The 15827-nt window shown below is 48.3% G+C and overlaps 1 protein-coding gene across 1 annotated transcript in view; it reads right to left on the bottom strand.

The window, feature by feature from the left end:
• Nucleotides 1-10932, bottom strand: part of ZMYND8 (zinc finger MYND-type containing 8) — a 126871-nt gene extending 115939 nt beyond the window's left edge. Inside the window, 2 exon segments of the mRNA XM_032607223.1 lie at nt 1903-1973; nt 10720-10932. Of these exon segments, the coding sequence (XP_032463114.1) occupies nt 1903-1973; nt 10720-10733 (85 nt within the window). The 5' untranslated portion in view covers nt 10734-10932.
• Between the last annotated feature and the right edge of the window lie 4895 nt (nt 10933-15827).

The following is a 15827-nucleotide window of genomic DNA, read 5'->3' as shown; positions in this document are numbered from 1 at the left end:
ACCCCAGAGTGGTCACACCTCGGACGGCCCAGACACAGAAGGTGAAGGGCTAGGAGCACCTGGGGGTCTGAAAGAAGACAAGAAGCGGGGTCTCCACGCTCAAGGGAAAGAGAAGAGGAGTCTCCACACGCAGAGAAAAGGGCCTGAGCTGAACAGGCCTCCTGCTCTGGCTGACGGTCCCGGACTCTGACCCTTTTGGAGAAGTCTCCACAACGGGGCTCCAGGGCCTTCCAGGCACCGAGGGCTCAGGAAAGAAGCACCTCCTTGGAGTCCGAGCCTCAGTTCAGTTTGAGCCCATCCTACACTTTCTACCTGGGAGACATTACCACTCGGAGCCTCGGTTCCCTCAACGGCAAAATGGGAACACCACCTCCCATCTCTTGCCAGGTAAGAAAAGGCTCCTGGACCCTAGAAGCACAGCCTTCATAAATGCCAGAGCAAGTATTACTTTTACAAGAGTAAGCCCAAGGTGGAAGGAATCTCAGAATCTCATCTGACAGCCCATTTTACAGATAAGAAAACAGGGGCAGAGCCAGAACATGTCCAAGTGAGCGGCAGAGCAAGGACCGCAAGCCCGGCTCCCAGCTCTCGTTCTCTGGGCTCCCTTCTCCACGCTCAATTCTGACCCCAAAGTGGGGGGACTGAGACAGGCTTCCCCATCAGCAACTGTCTCCAAACACCTCTTTTCAGACTCCCCTATGGCTCCCCTCACCATCAGAGGTGCTGCGGGCCCAGCCTGGGCAGGGGGGTGGGGATGGGGGGCTGGTGAAGGGGAGCAGCCCTCCGACTGGGCCCCCCCCCCCGCCCCAGGCACCGACCACCCACCCGGACAGCTTGGCCTGTCCACCTGAGGGGCCTCCCCTCCTCTCTGAACCAGGCCCAGGCCCCCATCAGGCAAGTCAGGCAGCAACAACGGCCAGCCCCTGCTTCCCAGGTCACCGCCATGCCACCACCCTCTGACCCTCGTCTTTGCCCACAGCGACACGCTGTCTTATCAAAATCCTCAAAAAGCTCTTGGGCTGTATTGGAGTCTTCCTGGACGAGTCTGTACTCACCCTCTGTCTAGTCCTTGCGCCTCCCCCCCAGACCCCAGCACAGGTACTCAGCGACTTGTTGAAAGAATACCACCGAGGTACAAAATACCACCGAGGTACAACAACTAAGTTTGGAGATGAGCATTTTCATCAACCAAAGAGGTGAGAAATGTTCCCGCAGCTCATTTCTAAAAGCACCCTGAAGGCAAAATGTGAATAACTGCTTCCTTGTGGGAAACCTCGTGAAATCTCACACAGACCAATCAAAAAGTACCAATGACTCAATTAGAAGATCCTTGAGGAGCTCTAACACAGGATTCTGAATAGAAGCACATACCATGTTTACTCTGATTTGCACAATTCTGTCCTACACGCAAACACTGGCCCCAGCATTCCACCTTTAATCTAACATTTCCCTTTAATCTCTAACCAAGACCAACGTTTACCAAGGAAGTGGGTCACCTTCGTTCCACCTCTGCGATTCCAAAGAGGCCTGTTACTGAAATCAGAAACCTAGCAGCGGCTGGAGACTCCAGTTGCTTCTAGAACATGCTTTATTTAAATTGATTCCCGAAAGTCACCCTGCAGAGAGCTAGCCAGCCGCCCTCCGTCATGACACTCACATGTAAAATTTACTGTCGGGACAATTTCCGACAGGTCGGAACACCTACACAGACACGCCAAGGGAAAGCAAATCAAAAGATTTCTGTATAAATGAGGTTCATCCATCAAAGGTGCCAACCTCTCCAAACGGAGGACTGTTAGAGCCTCAACTCGTAAGCCACACTTCACTGCACTGAAACAACAAGAAAAAGAAATTCCAATTTCCTCCTGTGCTCTGGATAGATAATACGAGATTTTTACTTACCTTTGGAGCGAGTAGAGATATCCATGCCCTCCACCACCTCCTGTTCTGTTTTTATTTCCTCTTCAGCCAAGCTGAAACAGAGCAAATTACGTTCACGTTTAGGTAGACTGAGAACTTGCCCCATGGGGGCGGTTATTTAGAAATTCTAACAACAAACCCACATTTTTCAGACAATCTTCCAAGGGTAGGGGGAAAGGAACCCACACCTTGATATCAAACAAAGTGTTAACAGTCCTATAGGAGTGTTTTTAAACACTAGCTTGTTCTTGAAGTCAAATTACTATTCCAGTTGTCATGCTATTGGAAGATGCAAAAGGCTTTTTTAAGACACACAATTACCATCTACCCCCATGGACCAATGAAACCCCAGCCTTCAAGTAAATCAGTTTCTCATTGTTAACACTGGGTTCAGGTTGGAGGTGGTTTTCGGGGTACCTGGAGTTCAGATCTCTGAATTCTGCAAGGCAAAGAGTATCTTCCCAGACCTCCTGGGGAAATCTTACTATTTCCCGACGAGGCAGGAACATGAAAAAATATATAGGTTAAAGCTACAAAGTAGAAAAATATGCCCAGGCTAGAAGCAAAAGGCCTGGTCTCAAAACATTCAAACTACAGCACTTAGCCCAGGAATTAGGACTGGGGTCTCCACACTCCCAACCCCTGGGATATTTTCCTCCCTGTAGCAGGCATGGCTTAGAGAAAGCATTCAGCACTCTTTTGAGCTGTGACTAATTACCCCCACCACAAAAGTGGAATGAGGAAGGATTATTTAAAAGACAGGATGAGAGTTGGGGGTTGGGATAAGAAGCAGGGAAAGCAGGCCCCTCCGCTGGTGGGCCAGCCACCAGAATCTTCTTTCGCTCTCTCGGCTGGAACTCCCCACTGAACAGGGTACAGGCCATTCCCTATCTTCCCCACGGACATACACACACCTCTCAGGCCAGGCCAGGAAAAGTTCTGCTTTTCTAAGTGCCAACAGTTTGAGGTGCTGGAACTTTCCAGGCATTAGGCTGATGACGAAGTGATAAGAACCTGAGCAATTATTCTAGATGCAATTCCATCGGACTGTGGTTCAACAAGAAGAAATGGGGTGCATCTCCAACTGAGATGGCTGAAATCTTCCACCTGGAAGACTCAAAAACCAGGACAGAGGGGACGCTGCTTAAGGCAGGAAGGATTAGAATGTCCCTTCTGTGTTTCGTGGTCTGGGACTGTGACGAGACAAAAGGTAAGTCCCAAAAGTCCTGGAATCTCAGGGTCAGATGGAGCTGCATTTAGGAGAGTTCCGTATTTGATGGGACTAGATAGAAAGGAAGAGATGAGAGCTGAGAATTAAGTTAGAAGAACTTAAAGGCCTCCAACTTCACTGGTCCCGGCAGACAGAAGAAACAGAAAGGCAGTGTGCTTTCAAATCAGAATGTTAACACATTTAGGTCTCTAATATTGAACCCCGTTGACAATTTCATCCACACTACCTTTTGTAGAGAAAGCCTGGGACACAAATCACCAAAGAAACAACAGACATGTTGTCACAAATGGTTTTCATCAGAAGACATTGCTTCTGAAATTTAAACATGTCACTAACATGCACTCATCCAACCGTGATTTGTGGCAGGTGATTTTAGCACTGATACTTTTTACTCCAACTTAAGAGGCAAACAAGCTCAACTCAGAAACACACCCTGCCTGCAACTTACCCAGACTGTCCAAATGGATACCGCTGATGGTTTTTTGCTTGGGGTGACTGGAAATAAATTTTAACAGAAAGCCCCATGCGGCCCCTTCAAAGAGGGGGAGATGGTCAGCTTCAAAAGAACAAACAGCAGCCCTGATCTTTCCAGCAACTAGAATTCTGCTCCCCTCTCTAGCATGAAGTATGTGAAACCCTAAACTTCTTGAAACCGATCCCATATTTTGAGTGATGGAGAAAACGCTAATCTGGGATCCAACCAAAATGTTTGGTAGTGAAAAGAAACAATTATGCATTACAGACTCCCCCAAACCCACTTGAAGGATTTCTGCAGCGCGGAAAACATTCAAAGGTGTATAGATCATGGAGTTGGGCTGCATTCAAGAGAACAATTTATGGCTTGTAACAGCCTAGAGGAGGCTGAATACTTCAGGCAGGAAAGCTGCTGAGAGGCTAAGAAAATACAAACTAGCGATGGGGTGGCTATATGCTGCTGAGTTTAAGATAATTCTGGAGCAGAAAAGAGGGAAAAGAAAGTTAAGCTGTTTTATCTTTCCAAGTATTACAAAGCGGGCACCATAATCACCTAACTGTAGCAACAGCACCACCAGGATTTAGCCAAGGATTGGAAGGACAACAATTTCAGAAAACCATCTTTTTCACAGATCAGCAAGCCACCCTTTCAAAGGGAACCCATGCATGGACATGCATGCACACATACACACACACACAATAACTTGTATTTGACTAAAGGAAATTGCAATGTCTATGCATCTAGAGGAAAAAAAATTTTTTAAACTTCATTTACAAAAGCAAAGACCAGAATGCAAAATTAGTCATTTTGAATAGCCACATCTAAAGGGACTTCCTCTTTTCTACACCACTAATCTCATTTTTTTTTTTCTTTTCTGGTCTAGTGTTAAGTACTAGTATGTTATTAGGGGGGAAAACAAAACTATGAATATTACATCAAAAGTGGTGGTGAGAAAAGATTTGTACCTGTCTGAATGCCCCACAGATCTTGGTCAATTTAGGTTAAGAACTGTTCAGCCATTTGGAGGGGGAAAAAAAAGTCAAATAATAATTGTTAAAAAGAAAAAGCAGCTGCGTCTGAAGAAAAGACTTTGAACTCTCCTCATTAACACATTAAAGTCTATTAGAAAATACACAGCATTTTTCCTTCCATATCTGCTAGCTTCCAGCAACCCCAATTATTTAAATCCAAAACAATGGAACAAGCGGCCCTTGTTTCAAACTGACACTACTTTTTCTTTTTTTTTTTAAGGTCAGCTGGGGAGGCTGGGGCCCGCTAAAGGAAAGGGTAAAATTAGCTAAAAAAATCTCACCCCAACAGGACAATACACCATCAACTAGTTGTACACGTTGTATGTTCCCACCACCGTCACCTCTTGCACTCACGGGTTCCCCTAAGTCACTTGCCCCTGGATTTCACAAACCGATACATTTCAGGAAATTAAAGAAGAAATAACAGGCGCCCGCCTGCACATACAACCAAGACCATCCCATCCCGTCCCAGAAAAAAGAAAAGATTTCTCCCCCAATGCCTGAGCAAGAAAACCTCTGCTTACTTCTTCACCTGCATGCACTGGAAAAGAGCAATTAAAAGTTGCACGTGAACTGCACCTCCAGGATGTTTTAAGCCTTCTGATTTTTAATTCTGAAGACTCAAGGCTGGTCCGTAAATTCCCAGGAATCCCATCCCCTCAACACTTCCAGGAGAGAGAGAAAAGAGAAAACATCTAGTTTGGACACAAAACTGCCTGGAAACACAATGCCCAGATATTTCTTTTCCCCAAGTGCCCCTACTTGACTGTTAACCAAGAATATCTAACCCCGCTAGAATATATAACCAGCATGCACAAGAGTCTGGGTCTACAGCTGAGGATCACACAGCAATTCAAGAATCATGCAATCATTCAAGAGGACTTTTCCTTCAGCTTTTTACTTTCATTCAAAATACCAAAGTGGTCCAGGCTGTAAGAAATATTTCATCCCCAAGACACAAACATCTTTCCTCTTCTAGATAACAAAATAGTGAACATTAAAATCAAAACACCATGCTGCCCTAAATCTGCAATTAATTTCTTTAAAAATTGGGGGGAGGGGAGGGAATGGTTAGCAGCTTTATATAAGCACTCACCTAAAACAGGCAGAGTCATCGGTAGCTAAGCTATTTATGCAGGATTCTTAAAATGGCGTCTGGCAACACTGCCTCATTCCTGTATTGAAGCTAAAATGGTAGCAGTTTGTTCAATAGCTGTAGCTCTTGCTTAAGCAGCCCTGCTAGTTTCAAAGCCACCTTTCTAAATATCAGAACTAGGAAAAGCTCAACCAAAGGACACCAACAACCCAACGTTTAGAAGCTGGAAAAAAAAATCTGCAGTGACAGGGGGAGTTTGTTAAGTCACAGGTTCCTAAGGAAAACCCTTCCCTTTCAGATCCTCAGCCTTCAACGTGAGGCTCTAAAATGAGTCCCCCTTGCCCTCGAATTAGGTGGGTGGAAGGTGAGGAATTAGGCAACCCTGTGGCATAAAGTGCAGACAGACAGGTGTCTGTGCAAACAACCAAACTGTTAAAAGGGTGCAGGCTGGGCGGGGAGGGGGGGGTGGGGAGGAAGCCCATTCCCCCTTTCTAGTAGATGAGAAACCAGCTCTGCATCCCTACCAAAGAGTAGCTAGGGAAAATGAAAAGTGCTTCCAGGGCAGCAGGCATCTGAAGGGCTGCACCCCAGCCTGAGGCCAAAGTCAAATAAAAAGGCTGTTTAATAAGCCTGAAAACGGCCACCAAACACCCAGCCAGTCCTAAGACAGTTAACCTCAAGGAAAGATAATCCGAGTCTGCAGAGAAGAAACAACAGGAAAACGTCACCCTCAGCCAAGGCGCAGGATACTCACAAATTAGATTTTTGTCCACCCCCAACAGAGCCCTCAAAATTAACCATGGGTCTGGCAAAACCCGCTTTCACAGGCCAAGCTAAGAGCCTCGTAGTGGATAATGTAATTTACTGTTACAGGTCTGCATGGCCTCAGAACTCTCCTGGTGCTGCGGGTGGAGAGTTTCAAGGTGACTGTGAGCTTCAGGAGAGAAAGGAGGGCAGAGTGCCCAAGGCTGCACCAGGGCAAGGACGGGCGTCTGGCTCCCGGCCGGCCGGTAGGTAGGTAATCTTGATGACGAGGGACAGGCTGGCAGCCCAGCTTGCTGCAGTGCTGAAATGGCTCCTGCCTGCTTGTTTATCAGTAAGCAGAGTGGGGTGGAGGGGGAAGGGCGTCCATAGCCTTAGCAACCTGAAGCCAAGGGTGAATCCTTCCTTGTTTCTGCCTTTGAGATCAAGAGCAGGACTGCTACACAGATTCCCTTCCTCCTCCTCGGCTGTGCGGTGGCCAAGGCACTTTTGCACGTATCTTTCTTTTCAGGGTCAAACCAGAGGCAAAGCCAGACCTAGGGCTTCCCAGCTGAAAAATGTTTGTGGCCTCTGCCCAGGAGAGAGAAGGGGGGAAAAGGAGGCAAAAGAAACAAAGAGATCACACATGTGAAGTGGCTGGACTTTGGAAAAAAAGAAAAACCTACCTTTCCCTTCAGGGTTTTCTGGGCTGCTGTCACCCCCTCCCCTTTTTGAAATGGTGACTCATTTCCCCCCCCCCCATTTAAGACCTGAAGCCATTTCCCCACTGTTCTCCCAGGGAAAGAAAAGGGGGAATGTTTTGTTTAAAAGAAAAGGGTAACAAGAAAGAAAGAAAGGAAAAGAAAAAAAAAAAAAGCTATTGTTTTCATCCCTAATTTATAATCCAGGAGGCCCCATTGTTTCTTTCTGACTCAAATCTTTGAGCTGTTAATTATAAAAGTAACTGGACTCAGCTCCAGAAGGCAAACCACGTTCCTGAGCAGCAATTAGAAAAACTCTGTAGAAAGTTTACTGAGTGATTATATATAATTAATTCCTAGTTACAGCCGGAACACTGACCATTTTCTGGCGCTAATAAAAGCAGTTCCTCCTGCTGCCCCACAGGAATGCCACTTAATTTCCCAAAGCAGAAAGTGAATCCATCCTGGAGGGGCTTCAAGGAAAAAAAAAAAAAAAAGGAGAGGAATCAAAAGCTCCAGTGTGTCTGTGTTTGTTCCTTGCAGCTGTGCATCCTCTTTGGGGGCTGAAGAGGCAGAAGGAAAAAGGAAAACAGCCCAATGTTCTGTTCCTCCCTCTGCAATTTACAAACGTGGCAGAGAGAGGACCATCTACCTTGATGTAAAAAAGAAAGGGGGGGGGAGGGGAGATGCCCTAGGCATGGAACGTAGGGAGACGCTTCAGCTCCACGGATGTGCTTTTCCTAAAAGGAACAAAGATGGTAGAAATTTCCAGAAGGCCCGCTCTCGGTCCAGCCACTGCAATTGTCAATCTGTAACCTTTTCTCCATGTCTATTGGTTCAAAAGCTGGAGACAGAAACCCCATTGGGCTGCACCGTGAGCCTGCACTGCTGTCCCTAGCTAGTCCTGCTGCAATGCAGACATTTATTTTTTTTCCCCCGAGTGAAACTGGAAAACAATGCTACCTTGAGAGCCATTAACTTTTACAGACTCATGTTTGGTGGTGCCCCCAGGACCATAGGCAAGTGGCTGGCTTGCTCCAGGGCTGAGAACTTGCTGGGGCTGCACATGTGAAAAGAGATCTTGGCTTTGCAAACCTGTGGGAGCCATTTTAATGCAAGCTTTTGGAGGACAAATGCCTTGCCCTTAGGTTTCCTTCCAGCCCAACAAATGCACCATTATGCAAACACTGACAGCACCAAAGCAGGAGTCTTGTGATTAGATATTGCTTTCAAGGAGGCCACAAGAACCTCAATATGTAATTTCCATTTACAGCCAGGAGATAAGAACAAAGGAACAAAGCTAAGCCTCTGAACTTTCTTGTGTGGGGTAGTAGCAGGCAAGCAGTTCAGTTCGAAGTATGTTACATCATTAACGGCCTGTCCTTTTACTCTAAGAAGCTGGCCTGTCTTGCAAAGACTTCTCAGCTTAGAATTGGGTACATTCCTCATTATTAAATGAGCCCTTTTTCCAATTGGTTCTCAAAGGTGGGTTGCTGGACACCAGTTTAAAAGAAGAAAGATTATTGACTCCATCAAGTTGGCATAACACAGCAACCGAATATACTTCCAGCATTTACAGTCCTGCTGGATTGGTCTCCAGGCTGGAAATTTATGCAGTGAACTTCTAGGGAAATGCTGAAGCAAATGCTAAACAAGAAGCTACTTTTTTCACTCTGAAGTTCTAGCTGCAGCCTTAAGAGATCAGGAGAAATGTAAAAAGTGAGAAATAAATCAGAAGTAAAGGTAAGTGTACACATACAGATGTGTGGGTCAGGCTTGGAAAAAGGCCGGGTCTGTTGTGTATGAGTCCTGAATCAAGACCAAGTTTGGTGGTGGGTGGGATTTTTACAGACATGTAAGTATCTTAAAACATAAGGACTCACACCACCACCCCCAGCTCCTCCCCACCCCCATGTTTAAGGCTCTGTGACTCTTAAGACCAAGCAGTTTCCTTACATTTCACAAGCAGATCACCTACCCAGAGTTTTCTATCTAATATCCAAACAATCCCAATTCAAGGTCTCCAGTCAAGTCACAATGAACTGAACGTTTCTTCCCCTGAGGGTAAACAGGAAGTATCTTCAATCCTAGCCCTAGGTTATCAGGAAAAACAGTGGATTCAAACAGTCACCTAAAATCAAGACACTATGAAAAAGCCCTCCTTGGGTTCCTGCTCATAAAAAGCCCCCAACGGCTGGAGCCAAGACCCCCTGTTACAAACAGACCCCAAATGTTCGCCAAACTCTTTATACATGGTCACAGAAATGGATTGCTTTACTTACCCAACAAATGTTCAAGCAACCGTCTCATTTTTCCACAGTTAAGAAGAGAGAACAGGCTGGCAGATTTGGGACTTGATCAAAAAGGAAATTTTTTTAAACAGTTACACGGGATTATTAAAAACACACACAACAACAACACAACCCAACCACTGAATATGGAATGCTGTCATGAGCCACAGACGTGATTTTATTTCCTCTGTACTCTATCACACAGGAGGACAGAGGATGACACAATGTAAAAAAAAAAAAAAGGGAAAGGAAAATGAAAACAAGGAGAAAAGATACATGAGTCCACTGAAAACCATGCAAGAGGAGAAAACTAAGGGATTCAAAAAAAGACTCCTCAGATTTATTGCAGGATGTTGTCCAACATCTCTCCCCCACCCCCCTCCTACACTCCCCCTCCACCCCCCATCCCCATCCCTACTCCAAAAACTTCCTCCAAAGCCTAGAAAACACTTTCAGAAACATTTGCTGGCTGCAGGCTGGCTTTGCAGAAGAACACTCTGTATCAATAGAAGTCAGGAAAAAAGGCTGAACAATGTAGTTTCAAGTGAAGAAACCCTGTAGGAAGAGAAAAGACCATGGGGAGTCACCACCACCCACCTAGGCCCCAGGAGCTAGGATCTGTCCTTAGCACTGCTCTGCTGAGGGCTTGGTTCTTTTGCAAACACACGTCCTCTCTGGTCAGAACTGAGTCCAGCCTTCCCAGCACCTCTTTGGAGAGGTGAACTTGCCTGCTTTGCTGTCTGCCATGAGCTCTCCTTGGAGGGGAGCCTGCTTGCTTACCTTCCATTTTCTTCCCCCAGCAGGCATGTGACACAAGAGAAGACAAGAGTGCAAGGGGGAGGGGGGGGGGGAACTGCTCAGAGAAAGAGAGAGAGAGGGAGAGAAAAAGAGAGAGGAAGGAGGGGGGAGAAAAAAAAAAAAAAGCTGCTTTTTTGGCAATACCAGGATCTAGCTTCACACTCTTCTAGAAACACCATGTCCTGGTGGAAGAAAAGGTGTGCCAGGCCCTTGCCAGTTTGCAAAACCGAGCTCTGGCTAATGGCTACTTAGCCATGTGACCCAAGAAAGCAAAAAAAAAAAAAAAAAAAAAATCTCTCTAAACAGTTCCAAGTTAACCTAAGTGCTGTAGGGGTGACTGTGGCACAGCCAGCCACAGAGAAATCACACTGCTCGCCCACAATGCGGATGTCTCAGAGGGAGGGGGAGAAAAGATGGTTAAAAAGTCGAGCTTACCTCTGTGGATGCATTGTTAACACTGTGTAATGTCAATACTTATAAAACATGGAGGACAGGCTCCTAGTTCTCACAGAAAAAGGGTTTGGCACTTCGGCTTGATGATCTGGCCGCCTAATAAAAGCTCATCCCCGATTGGCTGCCCCGGCAAATCGGAATGTAAGGCGGCCCCGGATTGGCTGAAACACTTCCTGAGCGATTATCTTTGTGAGGCTCTGGTGAGCAAGAGCCATCCTGTGCATAGAAAAAGACAGGCTAAGCTAGGCCTTTTGCAGCAAGAAAAACTTAGGACAGGGGCCCGCAGTCGCCCTTCTCCCACACCCTGGCTAGATTTCGCGGCACGAGCAAACCAGTGCAGCCAGCCTGACCTGCTCCAGCAAAGCCTGAGGCCCAGAGGCCACAGGCAAGAGAGTTTTGGGGGTGAGCTGCAAGGGCTCACCCTCATCTGCCCCCACGGAAACGGCCCTCTCGCTGGGAGGAAGGCTGGCTCTTTTCTAGAACAATCCAGCAGAATGTGCTCCCCACCACCCGCGGGGGGCGGGGAAGTGCAGCCAAAGAGCAGGGAGGCCCGGCAAAACAGCCCAGGGGGCAAGAGAAAGAAGAAGCTGGAGCCAGGCCTCTGAGGCGAACCGGACGGGCCAGGCGAGCCCCCCAAGTCACTCCAGGGCAGCCCTGGCTTCCCAGAGGACAGAGCACTCGGGCTGAGAGGGGAGGAGGGGAACCAAGTGGTCAAGTTTGCATCGTCATTATCAGAATGCCTCCTGGACAAAGAAGACCAGACAGCCACTTGCCTGCCCCAGCCCAGAATCGAACCTGTCGTCACCCCACCACCCCCAGCCAGAACTCAGAGGAAAGCAAAATGGGTTCCTGCCTCCCTGCCAGGATGCCAGGGGGCCCCCCTCCCCATCCTTACCCTAAGAAAAGCCAAAGGCGCTCCTAGCAGGCCACATGCCTAGCTCTACAAACTTCCCTTCCCCTCCCAGCCCCCTCCCCCAGCGCTGAGGCCTGCTAAACCTGTCAGTTAAACAAAAATCTGACTTCCGTATTAGTCTGCGATGGCTTCAGCTTCCTGCCTATTAACCCTCTCTCAGACTCTGGGCCTGGCTGGGAAAAACTAGGCCCTGAGAGCACAGAAAAGGCCTGTGGAAAAATACCAGCGGCAGCTCTCCCGGCAGATGCAGAAAGAGAGAGAGAGAGAGAGAGCCGCTGTCTCTCGCCTTGGCTTCCCAAGGAGGCGTGTACCTTCTGAATCCAGGGCACAGGCAGTGCCTCTCGGGCTGAGAAGCCATTTAAATCCAGAGGGAGAAAGAAAGATGTCAAACTCAGCCAGGGAACAAGAACCCCCATTATTAGTCAGGCCTACACCCACTGCTTAGACCTTCCTGCCACACAACCAGCCCTGTAAGGATGTTCCTGGGAAACTGGGCCCTCGGTGGCAGAAAACCCCATGAGCTTTGTAAGGACTCTTGCTTAAATTTATTTCCACAGAGAATGGCTTCTTTGGGTCCCCAAAGGCAGGTGGAACAGCTATTTCACACACAGCTCTACCCCACCCCCATCTCTCTGGCACTGCTCCCCAGTAAAATATTAACTACTGTTGCAGAACTGCTTATAATTCCACCCATTTCAATAGTATTAGGAGGGCTTTGCCTGTTTCCTCCGTCAGGCTGCCTTGGTTGTGGGTCTGTAGCCTGAGAAAGAAAAAGCAAATCCAGAAGGATCTTAAAGCATCCGTGCTCACTTGCTAATGCTTTTTTTTTTTTTTTTAAAGACAAGGTGCTTAATTAGCAAGGTTTTTTTTTTAAAACAGCAAGCGGGAACAACAGAAGCCAAATAAAACACCATTCTTTAGAGGCTGGAGAAAGCTTCCAGAGGTGACACAGCCATATGCCAGGAGGTAAAACTATGGCCCAATAAAGTCTCCCCTTCTCCTCCTAAAATTAGGACTCGTGGGCTTTCTCATCCCACACGGTTCGTTGCCACAAAGAAAACGGTGGAGCTGAGGCCCTGCTCACCCTGCCCACCCCCACGTGGACAACAGATGCCCACAGTGTGTACATAAATTCCTCCTGGCTGGGAACTTGTCTCAAACAGGAGCAAGGCAGGAACGCAAGCACACTGTACCACAGGGGCAGGGCCCAGGCTCTAGGAAAAGGCAGAGGATTCTGTAGCCGCTGTTGCTGAATTTTAGGCTGAGGAGGCCGGGACGCAGGGAGGGACACTCGGTGGCCTGACAGGGGTCCAGCCTTCAGGACAACAGGCCTGGGCCTCACCAGAAGGGAGGGGCCTCCTCTTCCTGGGGGTGGAACCGTGTACGGGGAGACTAAATGGGGGACAGGAGGTCAGAGTTAATCAGACCGCGCTCTCCCTCCCCGCAGTGCGGGGCAGCGGCCCGGCACCACCATCCTATAAGAGATACTGTTTGTGTCTGTTGGTGCTGCTTTGGGGAGGCCAAATAGCATGAGTTTGTGGCGGATCTCGCGTACAACTACCTGACCAAGCCCACGAGGAAATAAAATACGGCGCTGGTTGGCGTGTTGGATTTTAGCCCCGGATTAAAGCCGGTTGCATAAGTAACGGCAGCATCCTCCCCCTCCCTCTCTCCCTCCCCTCCCTCTCTCCCTCCCCTCCCTCTCTCCCTCCCCTCCCTCTCTCCCTCCCCTCCCTCTCTCCCTCCCCCTGATCACTTGATCACTTGAAATCTTTTCTGGGGCAAAGAGCAGGAAGCTGCCGGCTTATTCTGGCAGCTCTGCTCTGTTTGAGGAATGCTGTTGGCATTCGGGTAGGTCTGAGGTTATCTAGAAAACAGCAATTCGGCTGGGGACAGAGACAAAGGTATGGTGGCAGATGGAATCCTGGGAGGGACACGGATTGAAAAAGGATGCCCAAGGCAGGCCTACTAAGGGCCAATCCTGGGTTTGATGGAATGTGGCTGATAAGCAGGGAATAAAGAAAACCAAAGGCTGCTGGCCTCAATCTAGAGATTGCCCCTCTCGAACCCCGCTGCAGAGTAGTCCCAGCAGCTTCTGCATGCCTGGCACTGGCTAAATCAGCACTTTACACAGACTGACTCCATGAGGTAGGGAGTATTGTTAGAGAGCTGGAACTGAGCCCAGAGAGGTGAAGTGAGCTGCCCAAGGTCACACAGCAAGCCAGTGCCAGAGGTCAGACTTCCAATCCAGCGACGACTCCACATCCCTAAACCCTGTACTTTTGCCTGCCTCTAAAGAAAGAAATGAGAAGCCGAACCCAGCAGAGCAGAAACAAGGCTAAAATCTACTACCGGCAACTGCATGAACTGTGTTTTCTTTTAGGAGTTGGACTCCATCAGCAATGTTTTAAGTACTTGAATGATGAACGTGGGAGATCTTTAGATCAGGATCATTCAAAGGCCCAGAGAAAGCTCCTTTCTCCCTACAAACCTCCAGCAAGATGTCGAGGGGGACACGTTGCCATCTCTAAAATCAGGAATATAAAAATTCCTTGAAATCAGTGGTTCTCAACCAGGGGTGGTTTTGCCCCCCCAGGGGATAGATGGCAATGTTTGGAGACTTTTGGGCCGTCACAGCTTGGGGGGGAGAGATGCTATTGGCACCTACTGGGTAGAGACCTGGGATGCTGCTAAACGTCCTACCGCACACGGGACAGCCCCCAGCAAGGAATTATGTGATCTAAACGTCCACTGTGCCGAGGTGGGAAACCTTGGCTTCAGTGAAAGGAAAACAATCCGACCATTGTGCCTCTGGATAGCAAAGCCAGCACAGGGCCTAAATAAGCAGGTTCCGTGGTGATATGAATAAGCCATGAGCTCATAAAAATAGATTAATACGTGTCTCTCAATATTTCCAGGAGTCAGAGAGAATCTGGGGATAGAATCTGTCTGAAGGAAGCCAGACAGAGTGTCTCAGCGATAAAGCTGGCCTCCAAGGAGAGCAAAGGGTTGACCCCAGCCCCCCTTCCCCAGGCATCTTACTGGCCGAGGCCTGGCCCCACTGAAATGGCCCGCAGCCAGACCAGCAGCAAGAGCGGCAGCCTCGGCAAGCTGCATCCCGAGATAGTCTGTTCTGCTGACTATGAAAATAAGCACACTTGGAGTTATCTGCCTTCAGAGAGCAACAGGCCTCTCTGTCCGTTAAGTGAAACGGCCGGGACTGAGGCCGGGAAGTGTCTTAAATATCTTGTTTTGTTTTGTTTCCTTTTGGCCAGTTGGAACCGAGGCCAACTTCGGGCACGGTGACAGAAGGGCTCACCTTCAGAGCACGGAGCTGACCGAGTCATGTTACAGCCACAAAGAGGCAGTTAGGACTCGTCCCTGCCTTGGAGAAGAGGTGTCCTCTAGAAGTTTGTTTTTATTTTGTTTTGTTTTTTTCTTCTTTCTAGGAGGGACTGGCAGGATTACGCTAATGGAGAAAGGAGGGAAGGAAGGGCAGGTGGAAAGAGGGGAGGAGATGGTACTTGACCGTCAAGCAGATGGCGGCAGTGTGGGTGGGAAGAGATGCAAGTGACGCAAGAAAACACAAATCAAAAGGAAGAAGAGGGACTCCCCTGGCAGTCCAGTGGTTAAGACTCCGCGTTTCCACTGCAGGAGGCGCAGATTCGATCTGTAGCCTGGGAACTAAGATCCCACGAGCTACATGGCGCAGCCAAAAAAAAAAAAAAAAAGATTCGGAACCTCCCCTGACCTGCTCTTTTTATATCCTAGCAATTACCATTATGGAAAGAAGCGCACATATTTATTTGCTCTGTTTGTTTCTGTCTCCCACTAGACCAGAGCCGGTGTCTGAAGACATTTTAGGTTGTCACATCTGGAGGAGGGGTTGGGGGGTGTTACTGGCATCGAGAGGGTGAGAATCAGGGATGCTGCTAGATTCCCTACCGTGCACAGGACAGGCCCCCACAGCAGAGATCTAGCCAGCCCCAAATGTCACCAGGGCCGAGGCTGAGAAACCCTGCATTAGCCTGAGACCTTCAACAAGGCAAAACCTGGTCTGAATCCTTCACCATTGTGCCCTCAGTCTAACACAGTGACCGATATGTATTAGAGCTCAATTAAGCATCTCCCACCTGGGTGGTTGCACCTTTCTCCTACCTGAGTCCCCTGCTTCTGC

The sequence above is a fragment of the Phocoena sinus genome, chromosome 15 (assembly GCF_008692025.1).
Source record: "Phocoena sinus isolate mPhoSin1 chromosome 15, mPhoSin1.pri, whole genome shotgun sequence".
Lineage (NCBI taxonomy): Eukaryota > Metazoa > Chordata > Mammalia > Artiodactyla > Phocoenidae > Phocoena > Phocoena sinus.
The sequence above is the reverse complement of the archived record's forward strand: the minus strand, read 5'-3'. Positions and strand labels throughout refer to the sequence as shown.